Below are 20,500 nucleotides of genomic sequence, written 5' to 3'. Positions count from 1 at the left end.
CTACCCACAGTACAAACACTGGTACTAACTCTACCCACAGTACTAACACTGGTACTAACTCTACCCACAGTCCTAACACTGGTAATAACACTACCCATAGTACCAACACTGCTACTGACACTGGGGTTCAGGTGAGTTGGGGTCCGTGTTGGGGTTTAAAGTGGGGGTCCGTGTTGGGGTTCAGGTGAGTGGGGGTCCGTGTTGCGGTTTAGATGAGTGTGGGTCCTTGTAGGGGTTCAGGTAAGTGGGGGTCCAAGTTGCGTTTAGATGAGTGGGGGTCCTTGTTGGGGTTCAGGTAAGTGGGGGTCCAAGTTGGGGTTCAGGTAAGCAGGGGTCGGTGTTGGGTTTAGATAATTGGGGGTCCTTGTTGGGGTTCAGGTGAGTGGGGGTCCGTATTGGGGTTCAGGTGAGTGGGGGTCCGTGTTGGGTTTAGATGCGTGGGGGTCCGTGTTGGGGCTCAGGTGAATGGGGGTCCGTGTTGGGGTTCAGGTGAGTGGGGGTCCGTGTTGGGGTTCAGGTGAGTGGGGTTCCTTGTTGGGGTTCAGGTGAGTGGGGGTCCTTGTTGGGGTTCAGGTGAGTGGGGGTCCTTGTTGGGGTTTAGAGTGGGGGTCCGTGTTGGGGTTCAGGTGAGTGGGGGTCCGTGTTGGGGTTCAGGTGAGTGGGGGTCCGTGTTGGAGTTCAGGTAAGTGGGGGTCCGTGTTGGGGTTCAGGTGAGTGGGGGTCCGTGTTGGGGTTTAGAGTGGGGGTCCGTGTTGGGGTTCAGGTGACTGGGGGTCCTTTTGGGGTTCAGGTGAGTGGGGGTCCATGTTGGGGTTCAGGTGAGTGGGGGTCCGTGTTGGGTTTAGATGCGTGGGGGTCCGTGTTGGGGCTCAGGTGAATGGGGGTCCGTGTTGGGGTTCAGGTGAGTGGGGGTCCGTGTTGGGGTTCAGGTGAGTGGGGGTCCGTGTTGGAGTTCAGGTAAGTGGGGGTCCGTGTTGGGGTTCAGGTGAGTGGGGGTCCGTGTTGGGGTTTAGAGTGGGGGTCCGTGTTGGGGTTCAGGTGACTGGGGGTCCTTTTGGGGTTCAGGTGAGTGGGGGTTCGTGTTGGGGTTCAGGTAAGTGGGGGTCCTTGTTGGGGTTCAGGTGAGTGGGTGTCCTTGTTGGGGTTCAGGTGAGTGGGGGTCCGTGTTGGGGTTCAGGTAAGTGGGGGTCCTTTTGGGGTTCAGGTGAGTGGGGGTCCGTGTTGGGGTTTTGAGTGGGGGTCCGTGTTGGGGTTCAGGTGAGTGGGGGTCCGTGTTGAGGTTCAGGTAAGTGGGGGTCCGTGTTGAGGTTCAGGTTTGGTGGGGATCCGTGTTGAGGTTCAGGTGAGTTGGGGTCCGTGTTGGGGTTTAGATGAGTGGGGGTCCGTGTTGGGGTTCAGGTAGGTGGGGGTCCGTGTTGGGGTTCAGGTGAGTGGGGGTCCGTGTTGGGTTTAGATGAGTGAGGGTCCTTGTTGGGGTTCAGGTGAGTGGGGGTCCGTGTTGGGGTTCAGGTGAGTGGGGGTCCGTGTTGGGGTTCAAGTGAGTGGGGATCCGTGTTGGGGTTCAGGTAGGTGGGGGTTCGTGTTGGGGTTCTGATGATTGGGGGTCCGTGTTGGGGTTTAGATGAGTGAGCGTCCCTATTTAGGGAGTTAAGTGAGTGGTGTTCCAGGAGCCCCTGTTTTAAGATTTGGAGAAGAGGGAGGAGGGTGCCACTGCCCCGTCCCTCCTCTTCAGTGAGGCGAAGGGACACGCAGGAGAGGGGAGGGAGGAGGAGGCGGGGGCCCAAAGGGGAGGTGCAGGGGGCCTGAGGGGGCCATTCCCCAGCGATGACTTTGGGAGACAGAAATAGCGGCGCGGCCGCCACTGCGCACGCGTCCCGCTGCCGGTGTCGCGTTCCCTCGGCGCCTCCAGTCGCGGCACCCAGATCAGGGGACCCCACCAGGGACCCTTCCATCTCGCCCGCACCAGCTCCCCGCGGTGAGTGAGTGAGTGAGTTCGTGGTCTCTCCGGGTCCCCGCGGCGACTCATGGGGCTCCCCGGAGCCGCGTCAGAGACGGGGCCGATCGGGGGTCGCGGAGAGCCCTGGGGCGTGGGGGTTCTTGTGGGAGAGAGGGAGAGGGCGACTCGGGGTATTTTTAGGCGCCAGCTGGCGAGACGCAGCTCCCGTGACTGCGACGGGGCCCGGGTCCCCTCAAGTCTCCATCGGGGTCCCTGAGCCGATCCCTACCATAGGGACCGCGGGGGCCGTGATCAGAAGTCCAGGTCATGTATCCACTCGCCTGGAGGACCCGGGGAGCGGGGGTCCCTGGGTCCCTGAAGGACGGAGGCGACCTCTTCCCTGGCGTGCTCCCGCCGTCGCGATGATTGCGTTTTAAGTGAAGCTGCGACGAGAACGGCTGTCGAGGAACGGACTGAGTGGAGTGGCGAGCCTGGCAGACCCTCTCGGGTCCCCTTGATAGGGTCAACCGCTGCCCTGCTGGGTTTGGGGGTGACGGCGGGAGGGGTCCGGGGCGAGGCCCGGCCCCGGGGCCCCCTCCCTGGACCCCTGCACGAGGTCAACGACGCCAACATTCCATGACGCACGGAGCTGTTTACGAGGCCCGTGGCCCCGTGCGCCCGCACCTGCAGCTGCTGCTCGCAATCCCGAACCTCCTCATCTCACTCATTCTCAACTCTCTCATCATCCAGCTCATCCTGAACACTTTTCTCATCCTCATCTCAGTTCTACACTCGTGCTCATCGTCCTCATTCCACCCCTCATCCCATTCCATTTTATCCTTCTCATCCTTCTCCCACTCAACTCTCTCCTTATCCCACTCCTCAACTCTCCCTTCTGGCCGTCACCCTAACGCCTACCGTTCTCCGTCCTCCGCAGCAGGATCATCAGCAATCATCATCATCATCAACAGCAGCAGCAGCGATGACGTCCCGCTCTCGGAACGGGCCCGGAGCCCCGGGTCAGGGTTCCCGCTACGTGCCGCACACGCCCAAGAAGAGCTCCTCCCGAGAGCTCAACCCATACCTCTCCGACGTGCGGCCAGAGAACCGGTGAGGGGGTCCCGCACAGGGGTTCAGGGTCACGCACCAAGGTTTAGGGTAAAAACCCAGACCCCTGCCATTGTGCTCCGTGTACCCCCTTGGCCTGTGTCCCCTTGCCCCCGATCCCGGGTCAGCTGATATAAAGCGGGGGATGTTGGGGGGGGCGGGGGGGGGCGTCCCTTGTGACCACATCCCCATAACCCCTTGCCTGTGCTCCATGCCCCCTGCCACTTGCCCTATTTCATTCTGCCTCTTACCATCTAACCTTGTCCTTAGCCTGTGCCCTTGCCACCACACCCCGTTGGCTTGTACTCCCATTGCCTCATGCCCCCTGTGCTAGGAGCCTTGTACCTTGCCTCCGATCCTCGTTCCTGTGACCATCTCCCCGTGGCCCGGTACCCTCTGTGCCCCCTGTCCAGGCACACCCTGTGCACCATCATGTCGCAGCTGGCGGAGGAGTCGTCTCCGATGTTTGCCGTGACCCCGAGGTCGCGCGCCGTGAGCGAGGATACGGACGTGCGCTTCACGTGCACCGTGAGCGGTAGCGCGCACACCCACACACACATACCCACACACACACCCACACCACAACAACCGCCATTCGCCACTAAGTGGCGGCGACGTCACCACGACGCTTGTGCCAGGTCATGTGCACCTTGAGGCCATGTGAAGTGTCAAACGCCCGCTGGCAGGAGGTCACGGGGCTGACCCAGGTGCCACGGGTCGACTGAGATGACCGAGATGACTGGCTGATTGCACCACCTGTCCCCCCTACTGTGCCAACTTGCTGTGCTTTAGCCACCCGGCGCTCCGCTCGTTGTTGTGTCGCTCTTTTGCCCTCCGTTGTTGTTGGAGGGCGACTGCCTCCAACTGCCCAGTAGCGTCCTTCACGAGCCTCCTCCAACAGAGGCCGATCTTGACACCGCTGGTACCAGTCATCTCAGCTCCACATCCTCCTGTACCACGTCACTCCATCTCTTCTCTAGCCCGTGCCGCGCCCGTTTATCCCCCTCGATCCGGCCGAACAAAAGCTGTTTGGGCATGCGGTGATTGGGCATGCGGGCGACATGGCCCAGCCAACGCAAGCCTTGCCTGCCGGAGGTGCTCACCGATGGAACTTTGTCCAGATCTTTCGAGGATTTGTGAGCTACTCACACAATCCAGCCTGGTTAAACCCAGGATTGATCGTAGGCAGGCCAGTCTAAATGTTTCGAATCGGCAAAGATGTTCCATTAGGGGGGGTCCACGTTTCGGGGACCCCCCTACACACACAGGCACACACACACAGGCACACATCCACATAGACACTCACACACACGGGCACACGTCCACATAGACAAAAAGACAAAGATCCCCCGTATAGCCTTAACAGACTGTCGGGGCAAGTGTTGTTAGTGAGCACCTATGAAGGCTGGTAACGGTACACGAGGGGGTGGGTGGCCAGCACCACGCCCGACCGCCTTTGTCTCCCTAGTGGCAATGTTTACACACCGCACCAGGTACTCATTTGAGGCTGAGTCGACCTAGGGGAGGCCCGGGACCGGTTCAGAAAATCGTCACTGGTGTTGGCCCTGAGCGGGAATCGAACCCGTGTCGCCGGGTTCATAGCGCAGCGCGCTACATACACACACACACACATAGGTACACGTCCACATAGACACACCCACACACCCACACACCTACACACATGCACACACACCGGTCCACATAGACACACACCCACACACCTACACACACACGTATTAAAAAGGTGTTGGAAACCTGAAATTTAGTATAAAATTAACTTGAAGATATTCAACGTCTAAATAAAACTGCAGATGTTCAGAATATTATATTGAAATTCTCTTATAATTATAAAATATTAAAAGTAATTATAACTATAAAAAATACTTGAAACTTTGCAGTAGAACGAAGCAAAATGGAGAGTACAGTTATAACAATCACATATTCATTTCACAGAATGAAAAAGCCCTGGTATAATCATTAAAATCAAAATGTTTAATAAGAATCATTAAAAATTTTGACAAAATGTATGCTTCTCCATTCTCCCATGGAGAAGCAAAATGCCCCGTCATGGAATAAATAAAAGGTGACCTTAGTAAATTTAAATAATCAAATAGTTAATAATGAAAATTAATCAAAATTAGTTTTGTTATAACAATTCTATTTAATTAATATTTATTTAAAGTTGCGCATTTTCATGTGACGTGACATTTCTCAAACACCCCCCTCCCTCGTCACACATCGTCACAAATGTCTGACTCCCCTCCCCCCCCCCCCCCCAGGTGCGTTTTCAGTTTTCAGTTTCATTTATTTGGTATAGCCCTGTGAGCCATTCGGCTCTTGAATCGGGTGCAACCGCAACAAACAAACAACAAAAACATGAACAAGAAAACATCTTAAAGTGACTATGTGACTGTGCAAACAGAAAATCCAGGAAAAAACAGCAAAATATTCCTGAAAAAGCACCGTACACCAACGCTGTGTGCAAAAATCCCAGTGGGATGCAAGTCAAACACCAACAGCAACCACAAAACAACTTGGATTAAGGCCATCAGTCTAACTCCGTACTACAACAAACAAACATGGCCAAACCAAAAAACTTTTCGAAATCACCAAAATAAAGCCATAAAAGAAATGTAACAGTGATCATAGGAACTGTGACCGAATTTTCACAATAAACGACATAAACAACATGTAACACCAAACCCGAGAGCCATAGCTGGCTGCATGAGTCACTCCACAACAACAGGAGCATCAGTCGGAGTATCAAATTTTTCAATGCACCTTTAAGATCAGCACACTAAATAAAAATACAGATAATACTTTTCAGCGGTCATCCGGAGCGAAACATTTTATTTTAGGCCACTGAATAGCAGTGACAGCTAGGGGTGTACAACTCCTCTAGAGCATGACGTAATTTATGGACGGCCCCTTTACTGAGATGACTGGCAGATGCACCAACAGTGCCAATTTGCTGCATTTTGGTCGCCCGGCGCTGCGCCCAGCGCTGCGTTGTTGTGTCGCTTCTCTGTCCTCCATTGTTGTTGGATGGTGACTGCCTCCAACCACCCAGTAGCGTCCTTCACCAGTCTCCTCCATAGAGGCCGATCTTAACCACTGGTACTAGTCTTCGGCAAGTCCACTCAGCTCCAGATCATCTTGTACCGTTTCAGTCTATCTCTTCTCCAGCTCGTGCCGTGCCCAATTAGCCCCCTCTATGCGGCCAAACAGAAGCTGCTTGGGCATGCGAGCTACATGACCCAGCCAACGCAGCCTCGCGTGCCGGAGCTCACTGATGGGAATGTGTCTATAGCTTTCAACGATGTGAGCTCCTCATACAATCCAGCCTGGTTAAACCCAGAATGGATCGTATGCAGGCCAGCCTGACTGGTGCAGATGTTCCATTCGAAGGATCCACGTTTCATAAGCATAGAGGAGGGAGGGCATGAATTGGCTGAGAAGACCCAGAGTTTTGTGTGGAGTGATAGACCAGGTAACTTCCACACAGCATTACACAGCCGATGAAAAGATAATGCCGCCCGATTGATTCGGACTGAGACTTCTGCTGTCAAACCAGAGCTATTTATAAGCACACTGCCTAGGTACCAAAACTTCTCCACTCTCTCTATAACTGCTCCATTACCTAAGCAGTAATTAACAGAACATTAGCATACATAACATGGTTGACCAATAGGGAGCCATCCTTTAACCGCAATCGGGCATTGGATCAGCCTCCCATTGTGCCAGATGAATGTTCTACTGGAGAAGCCATAATGAGCTTTCGAAAGTGTGGTTCAAACAAATTGATTGACCAGCAAGCACTGGCGACCGGATGGCCGTCTGAAGGTCGCAAGTTCAAATCCTGGTTGTGGGGGTTGATTCAACCAATCATCATCCCTCCCCCTGGGTCAAAATAACGATATGGGGAAGATCAACAGCGGTTGCCCGATGGATAGACTCACCCCCACCAAAGGAATGTGGAATTTACACCACTTGATCAGTGCTGTAAAATGCAGCTAAGCACCAACGTTCATATTTTTTTATTTAGAATAAACACCCATAAATTGGGTGTGGCTTTCCTAGATGAATGAATCATAATCTTTATTTATCCTGGAGAAATCCGATGAGCTATGAAGCTCTTTTTCACAGATGGTCCAGTAGGGGCACGGGGTCAGAAAGTTACAACAATCAATAGAAAACAAAGATAAGAGTGCAAAGTATAGGAAAGGTAAACAAATCACTAAAAATGCATGAAATGAAACTAAACTATTTTTTTATTTTTTTTATTTAAAGCTTTCGTGACTGCAGTAATTCATATTCTTAGCTCCTTCGGTAAAGTCACGTAACTTTACCGAAAGAGCTAAGAATATTTTTTTTCTTACCACATGCGACCTGGCCACAAATGATAGCTCAACTATGTGGCTTGTAAAGTGGAGATTTATAGCAGCCAAATAATCTAAACGTATTTTTCTTAACGTGAAGGGTAAAACCAGAGGACCTGGATAAAACAATCCACATGACCACGGGGAGAACATGCAAACTCAAAATATACAGGCGTCATGGCCGGGATTGAACCCATGACCTCCTGCATACCATGACAGGAAGATAACATCACACTACCATGGCGCCCCTTAAATATAATCAAGTAACACAGTTCAAAATGCATAATTGGAACAGCAAAAACAGTCCCAGACCACATAAAAACAACACACAGTCCTTCAATAAATGTTCACGTAAAAATTTAACTTTCGATATATATGGGTAAGGATCAACGTTACAAATCACATCGTCAATCACTGTCATTACAACATTACAATCACTCCCATTATAACACAATCACTATAACACCAAAATCACTATCATAACACCAAAATCACTAACCATTATAACACCACACTCACTAGTATAACACAACAATCACTATCATAACGCCACAATCACTGTCCATATAATACCACAATCACTAACATTATAACACCACGATGCTTGTATAAGCAGGAACTCACTGACCATTGACTCTAAAGCCCCTGACCTTGTTGCCCTCCCCCCGCCCAACCTTCGACCCCCAGGCCACCCAGAGCCCGAGGTCCTGTGGTATCGTGACGATGAACAGCTCGACCGGTTCTGCGGGCTGCCCAAATATGAAATCCTGCGCGAGGGAAAAGTGCACACACTCAAGGTGTACCGGTTAGTGCGCCCTGCAAGGCACACACGGCATGCTCCACATGCACAACACGCACACATGGCACGCTCCACATGCACAACACGCTCACACGGTACGCTCCACACGCATAACACACTCACACGGCACGCTCCACATGCACAACACGCTCACACGACATGCTCCACATGCAAAACACGTACACACGACACGCTCCACATGCACAACACGCTCACACGACATGCTCCACATGCAAAACACGTACACACGACACGCTCCACATGCACAACACACACACATGGCACGTACACGGCACGTGACATGTGCACTGCACATGCACAACACACACTATATACACGCACAAACACACCTGCCTTAGACACGTGACCCATACATGCATGGCTGGATCTCAGAGAGATACAGTTGGAGTGGGAGGGGGGCGACAGTCCAGGGTCCATGGGGGACCTGCTTCCTTTGATAAGAGAAGTAGGGATGCTCACTTGCATCACTGGGTGGATGAACAACTCTCCCTTGATACGGTGACATGTAATTAGCCTGCATTAACCTCGTCCACCAGCCCTCCAGTATCAAATAGCAGATCCCTCCTGGGGCTTTAAGTACACGCAGGGTCGTGCTGCTCACAGGCAGCTGCAAGGCTCAACGCACATCCACCTGACCCCCGTACTGCATGTCCAGTGCTCTCAGCCCCGGCCTGATTGGCCGTGTTCATCGATGAGGCCACTGACTCGAAGGGAGTCGACTAACGTGGCGGTCCCCACAGGCAGAATTGAAACACAGCGACAACGGCAGGAGGCACTGCACGAAATACACACCACACACACACCGTGGCCCCTACAGACACGACGCCTACACAACGATCCCCACTGGGCACGCGTGCGGCAGCGGATCAGGGCAAAGCCACCAAACCCGGGCCCGGCTTCTCCCCCATGCCCACTTAGGTGCACGGAGGAGGACGCGGCCATCTACCAGGTGTCGGCGCGAAACACCAAGGGCATTGTGTCCTGCTCCGCCGTGCTGGAGGTGGCCACCATGAACGAGTTCAAGATCCACCAGCGCTGGTTCAACAAACTGAAGGCCAAGGCAGAGGCGCGGCGCTGCGAGGCCGCGCGGGCACCCGGCAAGGAAAACAAGGGCACGGCAGCGCATGACGGCGCCACCCCGGCAACAACCGCAGCGGCCGGCACGGCGACCTCCTGGCACCGCAGCCCCGAGTCGCGGACGCGCCGCAAACGCCGCTCGCCCGACCTCCGCAATCCATCGCCGTCTTCATCGCCGTCTTCGGTCCGTGCTGAGCGAGCGAGGAGCCGGGCCACCTCGTCGCCCAAGAGGGCGGCGCATGCGCCACGTCTCAGCGGCTCATCTGAGCCTGGGGGCGGCCCCCTCACTGGGCCCCTTGTCGGGCCCGTGTCTCCGCCCAAGCGGGTCGCGGGTCGCGGCGAGGCCAGCCAGGACGCAGCGGACGCAAAGCTCAATGGTTTCCACGGTGGGCTGGGCTCTGTAGACCGGAAGGCTTCGTGGAAGTCTGGCTCCGCGCGGGGCAAGGAGGACCGCGGTCGCGGCGATGGGTCCCATGGGGACCCAGACGACGGTGGAGACAGCGGTGGTGGTGGCGGCTCGGTGGTGTACGTAATGGAGACGGTGGAGGAGATCATCACCACGCGCCCCGCACACAAACCCGACGCTGCACACTTTAAGAGGAGCAGGGCGACCGGGGAGTCGGCCGCCATCGTAACCCTGAAGGTCGTGGACGAAGCAGAACAGCACGAGCGGCAGCATGAGAAGCAGCCCGAGGAGGAGCGATCGCCGGATGCAAAGGTCCCGACGGTGGGCGAGTACCTGCGCGAGCTCCTACACGGTGCTCATGACGGGAGCAAGCTGAGCGACACATCCCAGCCCAGCGAGCTGAGCGCCTCCGAGATGGAGTCAGAGAAAACGAGCGAGGATGACACGAGGTCTTCGGCGAGCACCACCCCCACGGAAGTGCTCGGTTTCCCCGCGTCTCCCGCACGGAGCCCCGACGAATTCGACACGGCGATGAGCACGGGCGGCACGGACAACGAGACCGGCGGTCACTCGGGGCGAATGCCGGCGAGCGAGCCTCCGTTCTCGCCGGCGTCGCGCCCCAATACGAGCCCAGGGCAGGGCACAACTGACGCGGAGAGCGATGCGTGCGAAGATTTATATGATACGGCGGACGAGGAGAGCGCCACATCTCCCGACTACAGCTCAGAGGCCGTTGACTCCTCGTCGGATGTGACAGAGGAGTTTGGGGACTCATACTACACGCTGTCAGATGGCCTCCCCTCACCCGACTCGGACCGCACGGAGACACCACTCTACTTCTACTCACCCAATGAGACACCCCTGCCGAGCGACGACACGGACACGGTCTCCAGCGGCGGTTGGTTCACCGCCCGCGCCTCATCCTCCACCGGCGACTCCAGCGTGGCCCCGGCCAGCACTGACACCAGCACGGAGACCAGCACGGAGACCAGCAGCGGCTCCGGCAGGAGCAGTAGCCTTCTGGGCAGCCTGGCCTACCTGGCAGGCAGCCCCGAGGCTGCGGGCATTGCTTGGAATGCGCGTGCAAACCGCGGGTCAAGTGATGATGGCGCTTTGCGCGTCGCAGGCACGTGGCGGCAAGGGGCGGCGCCGCGGCCGGTGCAAAGCGCCGGCCTCAACCTGCCGCTGATCCCACCCCCCCCCGCGCTGCCGCTAGTTCCACGGTCACCGCGACAGCAGCCAGCGCAGTCACCGGTGGAGTACTACGTGGTGGAGGGCCCGCGGCGCCGTGCCACGCCAGGGCCCCACGGGAGAATGCACCGTGACGAGTACTTCCAGACGTCGGGCCCAAGCCCACCGCCGGACTCCCCGGAGGCCGCCATGATGCTGCTGCATCGGAGCCGGTGGGCGTCTGGAGGCTTCGTGCAGGTATGACGATGATGACGGTGATGATTATTACTCGTACTTGGTCATTGAGTTAAGCGACGTAATCTGGATACATTTCTGTTGTAAAAACCTTCCACCACCTGACACATATTAACCTTTTTTCCATTTCGAGACATGCGATCACCACTGAATCTCAGAACGCGCAAGCGGTTAGCATTAATTTTATTTAGAGAGCGATTGCGCCGTTGTTTTAAAGACATTGTAATCACCGCAGAGAACTGTAGTGACACAGTCGCACTCTATGATAGCTGGTGGCAAACTCTGCCGCACGCCCTCCTGCATGGCCTTGTAAGGAGCCTTGGTGCTGATAAAATATTTTTTTATTTTAGTTTTTCTTCCGATTCCGTTCCGATGACTTACACGTATGTCATTCGAACAGAATCGGAATAAAAACTCACAATGTACATGAATGTAATTGGAGTGGGAAAGGATTAAATTGTCACTTGTGGGTACGTAGAAGAGTAGGCCAAACAAAGGGAGGTCCCCGTGTGCCAGCAGTGGTGTTAGCAGCCACTAGCAGGGCTGCACCTTCACATTTTCTGAATATGAATGTCGTCACCAACAACATCACGAGAACTAAGCTATTGTGCAAATGAACGCTCCCTGCCGCAGGCTCCACACCCCGGCGTGGCAGACGCCCATCACGAGGGGGGCCGTCGGGACGTGGTGGTGGAAGCGGGCAGCCAGCGCCCCCCATCCTCCCAACTCAGCACCGACTCAACGGACGACACATGCTCGTACGCTCACATCACATCGCCACTCGGCGTGTCCTCCGAGGACTCGTCCAGCACCACAGAGACGGAGCCCGACCTGTGGCACCCCGTGAAGGAGGGCCCCCCCGTCGAGCCAGGGCCTCCTGTGGAGCGGGCACCCCCTGCGGGGCCGGGGGTCTCCTCGGAACGAGTGACGCTGGAGATGCAAGAGAGCGAAATGAGGCCGGGCGGCGTGACGACGGATGGGGGCATTGCCCCGCGTGCCAACGTCAGCTCGCGGAGGCCGGCCGGAGAAAGCAGAGTTGATGAGCAAAGGGCTCGTGGGAAGAAGGTTTGCCATACGGCTAACGTGGAAACCTCCGACAAAGGTTTGCGAGCGGAGGGACATCATGATGGCCAGCAAGTGCCTGTCCACGCCACAGTGGCCGCCGGGGCCGGGGGACAGAAAGCCGTAGTCGGAACCGACTCTGCGGCGGAGCGGCCGTCGGCTCCTCACTCGTGGGCGGGTGGCGCCACACGTTGTGAAGCTGACAATACAGCAGCCAACGCCATCAGCGTGGCCAGCGCCGGAGAAACGGGCGCGGCGGAGTCGGACATTTACCTGGAGAACTTGGGACGGGAGAAGCAGCGAGCAGACAGTGGTGGGGAGAACGCGGGGATACCGAGTGGAGGTGAGAGCAGCGCACGCGCTGACTCCTCAGTCTTCATCTTCAAACTCCCCAAGGTGCCACCAGTGGTGATGGAGCGAGCGGTGGAGGAGCAAGGGAAGGCTGAGCGCGAGCGGCAAGCGAGCGCCGCACCCCCTCCGCAGCAGCCTCGCCGGGCCGAGCCAAAAGACTACCTCGTCGTCGCTCAACAGGATGCGGCGGCTGACGCCGACTTGGCAGTGTCCCCCGAGGAGCCCCTGATTGACCGTGGCAAGGGTGGGGATCCACCTGTGAAGGGAGATGGAGTGGTTGGGAAAGCTAGACTTACGGAGTCCGCCGAGGACAGCGGCGATGTGGGCAAAGACGTATCTGCAGAGAGGCCTGGAACGGATAACGCCAATGAGTTGCATGCCGCACCAAAACCGGTGCCGATGGCGAGAAGCGAGGCCCTCGTATCGGTGGAAACGGAGCAGCGCGGCGAGGAGGAGGGAGAGGAGCACATCCCGGGGGGTTGCCCGGCGCTCCCGACCATCCTGGTAGAAGACACGAGCACGGGGCTCACTCCTCGCAGCCCGCTGTTGGCGCGGCTACGCGGTGCCGGCAGCTCCCCGGAGACGGCGCGTCGGGCACTGCTGCCCTCGGCCACACCACAGGAGCTGGCGTCCGGAGCCCGCAGGAAGGTCTTCATCCCCCGCGGCGCGGGCGACGCCGCCTCCGCACCACAACCTCCCGGCGGCGAGCAGGAAGGCGACGCGACGGAAAAACAACCGGTGTTGCTCAGCGCCGTCGCATGCAGATCGGACGCCGCCAAGCTGCTCCTCCCAACGACCGCTAGCCCGGACACGCAGGAACCGACGCCGGTCGACGGCGAAAGACCTGCTCCGGCCTCAGCCGCCGAGGCCTCCCTGGCAAAAGGTGATCCCCCCGTTGCTTTGGCTCCTCCTGCACGCGGCTGTCCCTGTCAGTTGTTGGTTGTCCTCGCACCGTGGAGAGTTATAACTCGAGGCCGCCTCTGCACAGCAGCAATGATCGCCCCCTGCTGGCACACCGATGCCCAGTCGCAAACCAGTTGCTGTTTCACCTTGTGCTCAACGCATTTGAAAGGGGGTGCCTTTGAAATGCGTTGAGATGAGATGTAAGTCGCTGATTGCGTGTAGAGTGGTCCAAGGTGCCTTGGTGTAATGGAAGGTGCCTCTGTGCGTGTGCGCATGGCCGTGTCAGTAGACGCCAGACCGTCAGAGAAGGTGGCGGCACCACCTTCCCCAAAGGCATCATCCGTGAGGGCAGCTGCCCCCCAGGGCCCTGAGGCCTCCGATGGGCCCAGGGGGGCCCCAGATGCGACGACCAGCTCCCCCGGCTGCCTGCGCCGGCTCCGCGGCTGGGACGCGGTGCCGGGGCCTGCAGAGAGGGCCACCGAACACCCGAGCCCCGGCAGCGCGGAGGAGACCACCAGCACCGTGCACGACCCCTTCAAAGGCAAAGCTCTTGTGGCATCAGCAGCGGCAACGGCACAAACCCTCGTCCACTCGCACGCACGCACGTGCAATCGCCACCATGAGGCTATGTAACGTTTCTGTAACTTCGTGTAAAGATGAGTGGTTTTCTAAAGTAATGTCCGAACCAATCCCCAGGCTATATAACCCTCAGCCCTGCACGCACGCACACCTGTAAAACCCATAGCAGCCTGTGAAGGCAACACGGGCGACCTTTGTGTTCCGTTCCGTTCCATGTGCGAATGCGAGGCCTCGCCAGGCTGCGCTCACCCTTGCCACGTCCTCGCCATCTGTGACCCCCCTCCCCCCCCGTCCAGCACCCCAGCTGCTGCGAAAGATCCGCGTGGACGCGTTCCCGGACCTTGCCGGCAACCTGAAGCTCTGGTGCCAGTTCTTCAATGTCCTCACCAGCTCGCGCGTCTCCTGGAGCCGCAACGGGACACTCCTCACGGAGATGGAGTTGAGGTGATCACACCGATCGAGAAGAAATTACGGAAAGTCTTATTAGCGTTCTGCATAATGTCGATAGTGAATCCGTGTTCCGGGGCATTGGCAGCTCTTCTCATATAGCCGTGTGTGCTGTGTATCCTGTGTGTGCGGTGTATGCTGCAACGCTATGTGCTGTGTTCTGCGCTGTATGTACCGCTCTCTGAATATGTTGTTTGTGCCATGTACATGACTGTGCAACGTGTTCTGTGTACTCTGCGTGCTGCGTGTGCTGCGTGTGTTGCGTGTGCTGCGTGTGTTGCGTGTTCTGCGTGTGTGCATGTGCTGTGTGCCTGCACTCACCAGCGCGGGGGACGAGGGCCCCACGTCACTGGCGCTGCCGCAGGCCTCGCGCAAGGACCACGGCCTCTACACGTGCACCGTGTCCAACCGGCACGGCACCGCGTCCGCGGAGCTGCACCTCACTCATGAAGGTAGAGCCACCACCTCCACCACACAGGCTCCACCACCACCTCCACCACTACCTCCACCACTCAAGCTCCACCACCACTCAGGCTCCACCACCACCTCCACCACACAGGCTCCACCACCACCACCACACAGGCTCCACCACCACCTCCACCACCACACAGGCTCCACCACCACCTCCACCACCACACAGGCTCCACCACCACCTCCACCACACAGGCTTCCACCACCACCACCACTACCACCACCACCTCCACCACACAGGCTCCACCACCACACAGGCTCCACCACACAGGCTCGACCACCACACAGGCTCCACCACACAGGCTCGACCACCACACAGGCTCCACCACACAGGCTTGACCACCACACAGGCTCCACCACCACCACCACCTCCACCACACAGGCTCCACCACCACACAGGCTCCACCACCACCTCCACCACACAGGCTCCACCACCACCACTTCCACCACACAGGCTCCACCACCACCACCTCCACCACACATCCTCCACCACACAGACTCCACCACCATCACTACCACCAATACACACAGGAGAGCACCAAGCCTGCGACTTGGCGCTCGGGAAACGCACTACAGGGAAGGTCTTGTTGGTCCGCCCCACAGTCCCGCAACTCACCCCAGAATGTTGTTCCGGGCTAAACAAACAACTCCAAACCCTCTTGTGTTCACAGTCTTGCGGGAGCTGGTGAACAGAGATGAGGTCAAAGGTGAATACCCCAGAACGTGAGGTTCACCGCTCCACCTCCACCAGCCAGCCACTCTGCAGTGCAACTCCGATTTCTATTTGCTTGATTGTCGTACTTTGTTTTTGCTTTCATAGTTTTGGTGATCCAGGTCACTGTTGCCACTAAGACCCGATGCTGGTCTGCTGACTTCTCTCTCGGTTGAACAAATATAACCTGAATGTCGACGCGGTGGCGCCTCCGCGCGTCTCCCCGCTTGCAGACGGCGAGGAGATCGAGATGACGCCGCTGGTGTTCGCGAAGGGCGCGCGTGACACTAGCCACTGGGGCGACCGCTTCTTTGGACGCATTATTACGGAGGACGCGCCGCTGGGCGGCGCGGCGCACCGTAAGGTGTTCCGCACGCGTGTCGTCTATGGGCTGGCGCCGCTCTTCGAGTCGGGCAGCGCGTGCGTCCTAAAGGTCCACGGCGCTATCGCGTTCAGCACGCGCCGCGACACCGCCGCACTCGTCGCTAAGAACCAGAAGCTCACCGTCGAGGTATAAAACCCGCTCACACACCCACCCACCCACCACTGCAACGCGACCATCACCATCGTGACTCCATGTTGTGTGCTCCCTGTTGCAGGTGTGCAAGTCTCAGAACACGGCGCGGGAATACTGCAAGCTGTTCAGCACTGAGGCGCGCACCGTGGAGGGGTTCGGAGGAGTCCCTGAGTGAGTCTGCACCGTTGTCACGTGCACCACGCCCGGTTCCGTGTCCGTCACGGTTGCCGAGCACGGCGGCCCAAAGGCCCACAACGGCAAATGGCCAGCAGTGAAACGGCACAGTTGTCAAAGTTGTAATCGAAGAGTTAATACGCGAGGTTACAATTGTTAGTGAATGTGGCGAAAAGATGGTGGGAGAGGGAATTCCAAAGTGGAGCAGTGTGAGGGAAGCAGCAGGAAGAGAAGTGAGGTGACCTGCAGTGTGGTGAGTGGGTGGGTGAGACAGTAGGTGAGCAAGCAGGTGAGTGATTATTTGATTGGGGAAGTGAGTGAGGGAGTGAGTAGGGAAGCGAATAGGGAAGTGAGTGGGGAAGTGAGTGGAACAGTGTGCAGGGTGAGACGACAGTCAGTGTCTGGCAACCTCAACACTGGCAGAGAAAACGAGTGAATTTTATGGGAACGGTACCCACGGCAGTAGTGATAGAAGAGTGACGAGGTGACTGACCACCAGAAAGCGAGCGGGTGCTGGCAATGCGGTGAGGCACAGGTGGCCCCGCCAATTGCCGCGGTGGCAGTGGCTTTGCTGTGACTGCTGCTCCTGTGCCCAGGATCGTTCCGGTATTCATGATCTTCCGGCCGGGCAGCCACGTGCCCTACGCCTCGCTGGAGCCTGAGCTGGGTGGCCGCATAGAGCGGTTTGTGCCGGAGGGGGCAGGGGGGACCCCGGGGGCCGAGGGAGAGGCCCACGAGAAGTGCCACACTCTCCGCCACTGGCTGTACCTGTGGACGAGCGGAAACCTCATCGTGACCAATGCCAAAGGTACCGCACCCGGCAACACAATCGCTCCAGTGACACGTTTTCCACGGCGAGTCGCCATGATCACCACGGCCACAGTTACCATGCATTATAGTACACTGTGTGTGCGCGCGCGAGTGTGGAGAGCGGTGGCAAAGTGGTTAGCGTACTGCGCTATGAGCTGGTGGCTTGAGTTTGATTCCCGTTCATGGCCAACGTTGGTGACAAACATCTCAACCAGTCCTGGGCCTCCCCTACCCCGACTCAGCTTTATACGAGTACTTGGTGTGGTGTGGAAACATCTGCACTGGAGAGACAAATGTGGCTGGGCGTGGTTCTGGCGACATCACCCACATATAGCTGTGCCGTACCAGACTTCATAGGTGCTCGCTAAGAACACTTGCCCCAACAGTCTGTGTTGGCTACACGGGGATTTTTGTCTTTGTGTGTGCGTACCAGGTGTGGGCCTCACGCTAACGGATGTAGAGGTGGCCACGCGTTTTCCTGAGTAAGTGGCGATGACATCACCTTCACACACAACCTTCATCTATCACTAAGTAGCGGTGTCGTCACCATGGCGCTTGTGCCAATCTAGAGGCACCTCTAGGTCCCGTGACCTTCGACACGTGAAGTGTCGAAGGTCACGGGACACACAGGTCTCATGGGTTTACTCACTGAGATGAGTGGCAGATGCATTACCTGTGCCCCCCAGTATGCCAACTTGCTGCGTTTTAGCCGCCTGGTGCTCCGCTCGTTGTTGTGTCACTTGTCTGCTTTCCGTTGTTGTTGGAGGGCGACTGCCTCCAACTGCCCAGGAGCGTTCTCCAAGAGCCTCCTCCACAGAGGTCGATCATGATCCAGTCAACGCAGCCTTGCCTGCCGGAGCTCCCCGACGGGACGCACATCGTGTACCCGTGCCACGTGTCATATACCCGTGTTGTGTACCTGCTTCCGCGTGTCGTGTACCCGTGTTGTGTACCTGCTTCCGCGTGTTGTGTACCCGTGTTGTGTACCTGCTTCCGCGTGTCGTGTACCCGTTCCGCGTGTCGTGTACCCGTGCCATGTGCAGGACAGCGGAGTGGGGCCCCACTCCGGCTCCGCTTGCGCTCGATGCCTTCCACGACGCTCACAGCTGCAACCGCTACTGCGCACTGCTGCGGCTGCGGCCTCTTAGAGGCCCCCCCCCGGGCCTCCCGGGGAGCCCACAGGCCACCCCCCGCGGCCTTGCCCCCCGCAGTCCGGGCGTGACCAGGAAGGGGGGTGTGACGGTGGCGGCGCCGCGCTCCAGCCCACAGACGGCGCGCAAGGCCACGCTGTCCGTGGGGGGCGGCGCCGGCAGCCCCTCTACACCACGGCGCGCCTCCTTCTCCAGGTGAGCACACGCGGTGGGAACACGGGCGCATGGGGGCACAGGGGCATGCACATGGGAAGATGGAGGTACGCACACGCTGGCACACAGGAGCAGATAATGGTAGAGAGCCGCCAGTCCTCACTGCATCCCGCGCACGGGTATCACCACGAATCTCAACTGCTGCTGCGACTGTTACTCTTTACATACTCTTTGTTTCTTTCGGTAAAGTCACGTAGATGAAAAATAATAATGAAAATAAAATGAAAATAACTACATTAAATAACAACGTTTCGGGCGCAACACAAGAGTTATTTTCATTTTATTATTTTCATTATTATTATTTTTATTTTTCATCTATGTGACTTTACGAAAAGAACCAAGAGTATGGATCCTTGCAGTCACGAAAACTTCAAATCTAGAATGTTGCTCTTGAATTGTGTTGTAACTGCTGCCGTTGTTTTGTGCACTCACTTCCACGTGTCCATTCACCACCTTCACTCGCTCACCTCTGCTCGCTCGCTCGCACGCAAACAACAGCCCACAGTCCACACGCAAATTCCTGTCCACCAGTCCGCAGGCTCCGCGGAAGCGAACGATATCAGGGGGACAGAGCCCCCGCCAGCCCTCCAGCCCCCAGGCCCCCCGCCGCGACGTCAGCTTGCGGGTGCAGGCGGCATCACCGGCGGGGGCCGCTCCCTCCGTGGAAGCCGCCCCCCCCATGGAAGCCGCCCCCCGTGCCCCCGGGGATGAAACCAATCGGGCAAACGGACGGTGCTGACGAGGGGGGGCGCAAACGAACACCGCGAAGTGTGCTCGCGGTTCCATTTGTTTTACTAATAAGAGTGAGCCCCCCACCCTCTTTAGACGTTCGATTTCACAGACACTGCACAGCTTAAGAGAGCAACGCACGCCCCCGCGTTGGCAGGATGTGGACAATAACGACACGAGAATCAGCCGCCCACTTGTACGGCGCTCGCTAAAATACCTCGGCGACTTACGACTCTCCTCTCAACGTAAACATTTGAGAGGGGGCGCCCGCAGTGGCAGCTGTCCCTGTGCGGCACGAAGGTGGCTCGGCACCTGGCCCGTATGCGGGCACGAATCTGCCAGTAGCGGGGGATGATGTTGCTGTGTGTGATCCCAAGTGGAGTCATTTGTGGTGTAACTTTCGAATTTGGGCCTAGACGCCGGCACATGGTCGGCCGACTCTCGCGAATGACGTCGCAGGATTCTTAACACCCACTGCGCGTGGAGCAAACGGCGTGGCAGTGTTGGTGGTTACGGTAAACGCGGGCAGGGGCTGACGGGGGGGGTGGGGGGCTATGCACTCAGCGACGGGTGTTTGTTGTGATGTTTGTGTTACCGCGCTCGCTGCCACGCACCTGCGCTCGCCTAAGTTCGCACTCTGCACCGCACACCCCACTTAGCTGCACGAGGCAGCCGCTGCTGCCGGTGACGCACGCGGGGTCTGGCTGAGTGGGCGCCACCGCGGCTCGGACTCCGATGTAAATAAAAGAGGCCCCAGCGCGCGGCGCTGTCAACACTCGTGCGTGAGTGAGAAGTGTGCACACGCCTCACCAACACTACCTCACCACACCAGTACTACCACACTGTGCACGCCTCACCAGCACCACCTCACCAAGTACGCCTCAACAGCACGACCACCTGAATCTCACCCCCCTGCGCCTCCCACCCTCAGGGTTTCACTCAGTCGTCCTCTCGGCAGTCAAGGCAAACTCGTCGGCCAGTGGCTGCATCTGTGGTACTGAAGCTGTGCCACTGCTGCTGCTGCCCACTGCACGTATTTAATTATGTGCCATTAAATGAATAGGGAAGTTTAACCTCTGTAGGCCCCATTATCATTTCCTCGTTCGGCCCCGCACCTTTCCTCTTTAGGCCCTGCTCCAGCTTTAGGCCCCGCCTCTTTCTGTTTAGGCCCCGCCTCTTTCCGTTTAGACCCGCCCATTCTTCCCAGACACGGGGTGGGGCTTGTTTGGGG

The 20,500-nt window shown here is 57.4% G+C and overlaps 1 protein-coding gene across 3 annotated transcripts; it reads left to right on the top strand.

Moving 5' to 3' along the window:
* The first annotated feature begins 1,834 nt into the window (after nucleotides 1-1,834).
* Nucleotides 1,835-20,042, top strand: ALPK3 (alpha kinase 3). 3 transcript variants are annotated; one of them, XM_032953718.2, is made up of 16 exons: nucleotides 1,835-1,975; nucleotides 2,877-3,046; nucleotides 3,457-3,578; nucleotides 8,110-8,227; nucleotides 9,161-11,153; nucleotides 11,784-13,446; nucleotides 13,753-14,007; nucleotides 14,342-14,489; nucleotides 14,817-14,944; nucleotides 15,635-15,670; nucleotides 15,909-16,186; nucleotides 16,275-16,363; nucleotides 16,963-17,174; nucleotides 17,610-17,658; nucleotides 18,220-18,522; nucleotides 19,039-20,042. In XM_032953718.2, exons 2-16 carry the CDS (start codon nucleotides 2,919-2,921, stop codon nucleotides 19,277-19,279), a joined length of 5,763 nt encoding a protein of 1,920 aa, XP_032809609.1. In that variant the 5' UTR covers nucleotides 1,835-1,975; nucleotides 2,877-2,918; the 3' UTR covers nucleotides 19,280-20,042. The 3 variants fall into 3 exon arrangements, with proteins under 3 accessions (XP_032809609.1, XP_075923036.1, XP_032809610.1); XM_076066921.1 differs by having other exon boundaries at nucleotides 2,874-3,046; nucleotides 13,756-14,007; XM_032953719.2 differs by having other exon boundaries at nucleotides 2,874-3,046.
* Nucleotides 20,043-20,500: the final 458 nt, after the last annotated feature.

This window comes from Petromyzon marinus, chromosome 13 (assembly GCF_048934315.1).
Source record: "Petromyzon marinus isolate PM22_M1 ecotype Great Lakes invasive population chromosome 13, UKy_Petmar_22M1.pri1.0, whole genome shotgun sequence".
Lineage (NCBI taxonomy): Eukaryota > Metazoa > Chordata > Hyperoartia > Petromyzontiformes > Petromyzontidae > Petromyzon > Petromyzon marinus.
The sequence above is the reverse complement of the archived record's forward strand: the minus strand, read 5'-3'. Positions and strand labels throughout refer to the sequence as shown.

Coding starts and splice junctions, on each gene's coding strand:
- ALPK3 (XM_032953718.2), top strand. CDS start 2,919: ATGACGTCCCGCTCTCGGAACGGGCCCGGAGCCCCGGGTCAGGGTTCC. Junction 3,579..8,109: donor CTTCACGTGCACCGTGAGCG/GTAGCGCGCACA, acceptor TTCGACCCCCAG/GCCACCCAGAGCCCGAGGTC. Junction 14,945..15,634: donor GCTGCACCTCACTCATGAAG/GTAGAGCCACCA, acceptor TTGTGTTCACAG/TCTTGCGGGAGCTGGTGAAC.